We start from the raw sequence: 7,500 nt of genomic DNA, 5'->3' as shown, positions 1-7,500 counted from the left end.
CGGGACGTTGGCAACAACGTAACTCTTGCTATGCTACTGGACAGTACAGAATGCAGTAACTACGCTTCCTAGCAAACTGAGAAAAAAGGGTTTGAAGTTTCCTTCCTGGCTAGACACCTTTGTTGTAGGTAAAGTGGTGGTGATATTTCCAGGTAATACTTTTTTTAGGAGGGATTCATGCACACACACACAAAAACAAGAAACAAGGCCTAGTTATTGAGTATCTTGTAAGACATAAAACCAAAAAACACAGTAACATCCGTTTTTTGTAGATACTGCATTTTTGACACGATTATTCTCTGAACCGCCACAGAATTGGACCGAATTTGAGACAAGACAAAGGAGGTATTATAAATCCCATTTCCAGTCTTAACTCATTTTCGACCAAATTAGCAGTTACTGCATTTTTGTTTGGTACGGTCTTTGGAAGAGAGGGGGAACCGACAGAAATAGACAGAAAGTAGAGTGAGGGAGTAAGAGAAGAAAACAGAAGAAGACAGGGGAAGAGCGACAGATTGACAGGCAGATTGAAAGTGAGACTCTGGAGTGGTGTCACAAAAGGCAGTGAAAGTGTGTGTAGAGGGCTCTTACTTGACACCTGTGGCACGGTGTGTGTGTGTGCGCGCGCGTGCCTGCGTGCGTGCGTGGGTGCGTGCGTGGGTGCGTGCGTGTGTATTTTTGCTTACCTGTCAGCCTGAACTGCCTGTAACTGTCTCTGAGGCGCTGAAAAGCCATTAGAGGGTAGTCAACTTAACCCCTGGGCCCTACAGAAGGAGAGAGAGAGAGAGAGAGAGAGAGAGAGAGAGAGAGAGAGAGAGAGAGAGAGAGAGAGAGAGAGAGAGAGAGCGAGAGGCCATAAATCTCCCCAAGAGCCTGCTGTGGATCAACACACGCACACACACGCACACACACGCACACACACGCACACACACGCACACACACGCACACACTAGACAAACACAGTCCAACACTTCAGGCACAAACACATCACAGCAGAGCACAGCATGGGTGATTAGGCATGTTGAGATGGAGCTTTCCCTCATCACAGTGGAGGGAGGCCTGTGAAGGTGTGTGTGTGTGTGTGTGTGTGTGTGTGTGTGTGTGTGTGTGTGTGTGTGTGTGTGTGTGTGTGTGTGTGTGTGTGTGTGTGTGTGTGTGTGTGTGTGTGTGAGGGGGGGGGTTGTAGATTATGAGTAGGACATCAGAAGGAGTGGGGAGAGGAGGCTAGTGCTTTGGGACGAGCTTCCATGCTGCCTTCAAATAGGAACGATTTTGCAAAGCAGCATGGGATTTTGCTTGACTATGGGTGACCTGTTTGCTTTGCTTCATTTTCAATCTGTTCTTGGGAAAGGCAGGCCAGTACAGCAATGCAGGTTCGGACAGGAGGAAAGGTGGGGAGAGACGAGGGGAAAAAGCCAGCCGGGTTGGGGAGAAGACCTTGACATTGATTGTATATTCTACTTACTCCCATTGTGGGTAGAGGATCACATGCACAGTAAATATATAACAGTGTCAATTCAACACTTAGAGAGCAGATTTAACATCTTCTAGAGGGTATTTGGTCCAAGAGTACTGTGTTGAGGAAGCGTTGAGGAAGAAAAGAGAGGGGGTGTAGGGTAGAGGATCAGAGGAGGAGAGGAGGATGAGGATGAGGGGGAGGAGGAAGAAAAGAGAGAGGGTGTAGGGTAGAGGATCAGAGGAGGAGAGGAGGATGAGGAGGAGGAGGAGGAAGAAAAGAGAGGGGGTATAGGGTAGTAGAGGAGGAGAGGAGGAGAGGAGGATGAGGATGAGGGGGAGGAAGAAAAGAGAGGGGGTGTAGGGTAGAGGATCAGAGGAGGAGAGGAGGATGAGGATGAGGAGGAAGAAAAGAGAGGGGGTGTAGGGTAGGTAATCAGGCAAGGATAGGAGGATGAGGAGAAGGGGGAGGAAGAAAAGAAAGAGGGTGTAGGGTACTGTAGTAGAGGATCAGAGGAGAAGGGGGAGGAAGAAAAGAAAGAGGGTGTAGGGTACTGTAGTAGAGGATCAGAGGAGGAGAGGAGGATGAGGATGAGGAAGAAAAGAGAGGGGGTGTAGGGTACTGTAGTAGAGGATCAGAGGAGGAGAGGAGGAGGAGGAGGACGGGGGAGGAAGACTACAAACGCAGAAGGAAAAGGTCAGGCTCTCTCTCCCACATCCCTCCCCAGCTGCGAGGGGCTCTTTATGGGGGACGCCTGAGCTGGTCTGGGGGATCCCCAAGGTCTTTATTGGGGTTCTTGGGGATATTTATGGAGCAAATTACTGGGGCGCCTTAAACAGATGAGAGGGTCTCCGTGAACCAATTATGGGGGATCCCTGAGGGGGTGTCTGGGCCACGTTATGGGGGGGGCTCCCGCTGACTTAACTGCCACTGCTGTCTACCTCTGATGGCAGCTGTAGTCCACACACACACACACACACACACACACACACACACACACACACACACACACACACACACACACACACACACACACACACACACACACACACACACACACACACACACACACACACACACACACATTCCCATACAAACATACACATGCACATAAATACATGTACACATACACATACACATACACATACACATACACATACACGTACACACGCACAGCCGAAAAAAAATGCTCACACACACACACACACACACACACACACACACACACACGCATGCTAATGTGTCTTTTGTCTCCACAGGGGAAAAAGGGCCGACCAGGTGATGACGGCAACCCAGGACTTAAAGGGCAGAAGGTCAGCACTACTGTGTGTGTGTGTGTGTGTGTGTGTGTGTGTGTGTGTGTGTGTGTGTGTGTGTGTGTGTGTGTGTGTGTGTGTGTGTGTGTGTGTGTGTGTGTGTGTGTGTGTGTGTGTGTGTGTGTGTGTGTGAGAGTGTGCGTGCATGTGCATGTTTGCCCGCATATGTGTGTGTATGTAATATGTGTATGTGTGTGTGTGTACGTGTGTGCTTGCACATGTGTGTGTGTATGTCAGTGACGTGCGGTGGGGTTTGCCGCTAGTGAGGCACTGATTTTTTTAAATCAGATTTCAAAATATATGCACAAAATTTGCTACATAGGCCTGCCGATAAGTTTCATGTCTTTTAGCAGCTCCTAACATAAAGTATTTTAAATTGCATCTTTGGCCCAGGAAGAATGAAAAGTAAAATGGCATTTCAGTAGGCTACCCTACCTCCACACACAGAGCATACCATACAGTGTCACACTGTATTACACAGCAAACCACAGAGCACTATGAAGGATGCCACAGGTTGAACTGGCCACACAACACCATCAGGGCACATAAACCACACAGCCCCAGGATGCCAGACAAACGGGACTGCGCCAAAGCACACAAGGCTGCGCCCTCCTAGTGACGCAACACCTCCAAGAGATTTGAACTCGATGATAATCAGGCTAGCAGCAGGTGCCACAGACAAAACATGTAACCAAGGTGCTGAACAGATATCACAGCATCACGGTGGATGCTCTCCCTCACACACACACACACACACACACACACACACACACACACACACACACACACACACACACACACACACACACACACACACACACACACACACACACACACACACACACTGAGGATAGAAACACTGGTCTTATCTTTACTTGAAAAAATAAAACTCATGCGCTGCTCCTTCTGGACGAAAATGTAGGATGACTTTGGCGTAGAAATCCTCCGTGTCTTTTCACAAGTTTTAGAAGCCTCCTTTCTCAATAGCGAAGGTTGCCAGGGATGAAAGCATCCTTGAACGATACGATTGCGACTTTTCAGAGCAGAGAATGACCTCGGACACAGTTGTAGCTGGTATGGTGAGGACCAGTTGAAGCAATTCCTTTACTTTGGCATTGTGCACGCAAACCGTTTTGCCGGTGCTGTTCACTCAAAGCCACATCTATTCGAGACGCCCCAAACGTCTTCAAAGCAATTTGGCATTGAATATGAGTAGCCGAGGATTCGTGTTTCGTGATACTCCTTGGTAGATTTTTTAAGTCACAAAATCCCATGCTAATGCTATTCAATGCTAGTGCTAACCCATGCTAATGCTATTCCACACATTCTCTGGTTGCAAACAAGAGACACGGGTAACAGGAGGACGTCCACATAGCACAAACCATCCCAAACAACATGTGAACTATGTAAAAGTACATTTCTAATTGCACCGTGATAGACCATAAACTCAGTCCTTTTAATGTTTCAATAAAAAAAACCTGAGCCATTTCAAAACGCCATTTTGGACACCAAAGAACAAAGGGGAAGGGGCTAGAGACCTTGTAGCACTCCTTCTTTGCCTATACCTGTTCAGTGATGATTCAGTGGAGGTGACAACGGAGTGATGTTGCTGCTGATTACTGGGTGATGCTGATGATTGACTTATGCTGACGATTGACTAATGCGGATGAGAATAAATAATTGATGCTGATGCACTGAGTGATGCTGATCATGATGATTCAGTAAGGGTAATGAGTGATTGAACTTTTTCAGCCATGGTATTAACTTTATTTATTTATTTTTGGAAAGAGATGGGGTGTGTGTGGTGGGGAAGAGCTGCAGTGTGTGTGAATATTTGTAATGTGTGTGTTATGTATGGTTTTTTTGAGGACACTCTCGAAAACAAGATTTTTATCTCAAGAGGCTATCCTCTAATAAATACATTTGACATCTGATTGAGGATGACAATTGTGGGATGGGGATGATTGAGCGATGATGATGATGATGATGATGATGATGATGATGATGATGATGATGATGATGATGATGATGAAGAGATGACGGTGAGTGAATGGTTGAGTTATGGTGATGACTGGGTGGTGGTGATGACTGAGTGGTGATTGTTTTGTGATGGAAGATGGTGAATGATTTTGTGATGGCTAACTGGGTGATGGTGATGACTGAGTGATGATTATTGTGTCACTGCTCTGTTCTGTTTCCTCTCAGGGAGAACTTGGAATAGCTGGTCTTCCGGGTCGTTCTGGGGGTGAAGTGAGTATGACCAGGAAGGGGTCTTTTTGTCCTTTCTGGGAATTTATGAGTGAAAATTTTAAAATGTGCTGTACTTCACATTTCAATCTTTCGAACTTATTTCATGAAAACATGCAGTGTCGATATCGGGTGCTTGACAGAATATTTCTACTTTGTGGACATTTTTTATTTCTTCTGTCTCTCATCTGCAGGGCAAACCAGGATACAAAGGAGAAAGGGTAAGATCCCCTGGTATTTAGCCTTTTGTCCGGTCCTTTAGTCTCCATTAGTCTTGCTTTTTTCTGAATTATTGTTCTACAATGAAACTAAATTCTGCGTTGGCTCAGTGTAATGCTGAATTCAAGGCTGGAGCCCTCTTTGGATGGTGATGCAGTATCTCCTGGCCTGCAATGGTCATCATGATGCTTCAAACTGGATCTATGAAACAGAACTGTGTCCAACTGTGACTTGTGTTAGTCTCCTCACATGTTTGTCCAGTCTTGTTTAACTGATCTGTTTGTGACGTTCGTGAAGGGCGAGAGGGGAGAGTGTGGCACACCGGGCATCAAAGGAGACAGAGTGAGTGGCAACATCTCTTCATCTCTGCACCAATTCATCTTTTAGTTTTTTTTATCTCTTCATCTGTTCATCTTCCATTGTTCATTCAGGACACTTGTGTGCATGTGTGTAGAAGACAAACATTCCAGAGTAATTGAAAGATGTAGCGTGTGATAAGTAATAATACATACATTTCTGTCTTTTTCCTCTGCCATCTCTTACTCTCCTTTGTAAACTTCTTTTCTTTCATTCATGTGTTCTCCTTTCTTCCCTTCCATTATTGTTCTCTCTCGTGTCTTCTTTAGGGGCCTGAGGGGCCAGTTGGTATTCGTGGAAGCAGAGGCCCCCAGGTGAGCAGAAATATTGATTGATTGATTGATTGATTGATTGATTGATTGATTGATTGATTAATTGATTGATTGATGGATTTTATTTGACAATCTCAGTCCTTGAATAAACTTGAAAAAAGTTTCCAATAAACTACACCACATACCTAACTACTGTATAAAAGAAAAAACTCAGAGTCAGGATAACACAATAACGCTCAAAGACTTATTTCCATAATGTGGTCCCTTAATGTTGAATGGCACCAAAGGCTACGTAAAATGACATGAATGATGCTGAATATCACCCACAAGCTCAAAGGTATGCCCAAATGTTACCGGGCTCTCATTAATGTTTTCCACCACAGTTTGACTCTACCGCTGCCTCAACATGGAAGTTTGCGTACCTTGCGTCAGGTGTACTCGTGTGCGCAAAATTGACATGAAATGCGCATGGCCACACGTTCTTGCATGAAATGTGCCCACGCACACGTATCCTGCAGCAAAGACATCCTGGGCCTTATGTCCAGGAGTTCACAAGTATGCCCAGGGGAACTAAGATATATCCTAGGCCACACAAATTTGATCAGGAGCCCACAGGTATAGTACGATTTTACACAAGCACCCTATATTAAACTTCGACTTTTTTCGCACACCTCAGCTGGCAGGTGCGTCGGAGATGGCCCATGGGTCACTCAGCAACAACTTAAAGAAACTCCCGCACACTGACCATTTCGCTGCTCTTTCTTTAATAACGACGTTTCGGTACTAGACCTTCATCAGGCAATGCATGGTGTAATAACGACGTTTCGGTACTAGACCCCTCATGAAGGTCTAGTACCGAAATGTCGTTATTAAAGAAAGAACAGCGAAATGGTCAGTGTGCGGGAGTTTCTTTAAGTTGTTACACAAGCACCCTATAACATTTTGAGTTACTGTACATTTCACAGTTTTATTCATGCCTGGTTCCCTTTAGTTGCAATTATGGTTTAACCTGTTTAAATTGACACAGGGACACACAGCCATACAGAAATCTAGGAGTGGTAAAGGTACAGTACAGTATGTGCAGGACTGCAAAGGTATGTTCGGGACAGGTACGCACAGATATTACCCACAGGTCATGGCACCACATCAGAGGATGCCTTTGTAGCTTTGCCTACAACAACAAGATTAATTCAGTAACAATTTAAAGGTACAGATAACCCTGAACAAATTGCCTGTTAGTGTTGCACAGCACATGTGTTGGGGGGGTGTTAAGCCCGTGGTATGCTTGCTGCGAGCTGCAAATTATGCGTGTCACCGCGAGCAACCGACTACACATGCTTGCTTTATAAGCGGCGGACCGACACGTAAAATACTGGCAGAGTCATCCAGGGGGCAGCGAGAGCAGCATTGTGATCCGGAAATTGGGAACACACACTGTAAACAAAACATAAAGAAATCCCGGGCAAGGAGCGATACTGCTACTACTTCTACATTTGCACGCTCCTTTGTCAAAGTGCAATGGGGAAGTATGATCGCAAATCGGATGTTTATCATTTCGGACAAGCTCGAGACGCTCTTGAAAAGTTGCTGCCATTGTCGTGTCCTCCAGAAGCACTCGCATGGAACTGTGCCG

General features: G+C 45.7%; 1 protein-coding gene across 1 annotated transcript in view; it reads left to right on the top strand.

The window, feature by feature from the left end:
- Positions 1-7,500, top strand: part of LOC134460239 (collagen alpha-1(XXVIII) chain-like) — a 73,312-nt gene that overhangs the window by 20,036 nt on the left and 45,776 nt on the right. Inside the window, exons 5-9 of the mRNA XM_063212688.1 lie at positions 2,716-2,769; positions 4,978-5,022; positions 5,214-5,240; positions 5,536-5,580; positions 5,865-5,909. Of these exons, the coding sequence (XP_063068758.1) occupies positions 2,716-2,769; positions 4,978-5,022; positions 5,214-5,240; positions 5,536-5,580; positions 5,865-5,909 (216 nt within the window). The remainder of the gene's footprint in view (positions 1-2,715; positions 2,770-4,977; positions 5,023-5,213; positions 5,241-5,535; positions 5,581-5,864; positions 5,910-7,500) is intronic.

The sequence above is a fragment of the Engraulis encrasicolus genome, chromosome 12 (assembly GCF_034702125.1).
Source record: "Engraulis encrasicolus isolate BLACKSEA-1 chromosome 12, IST_EnEncr_1.0, whole genome shotgun sequence".
Lineage (NCBI taxonomy): Eukaryota > Metazoa > Chordata > Actinopteri > Clupeiformes > Engraulidae > Engraulis > Engraulis encrasicolus.
This window is presented reverse-complemented; position numbering and strand designations above follow the sequence as displayed.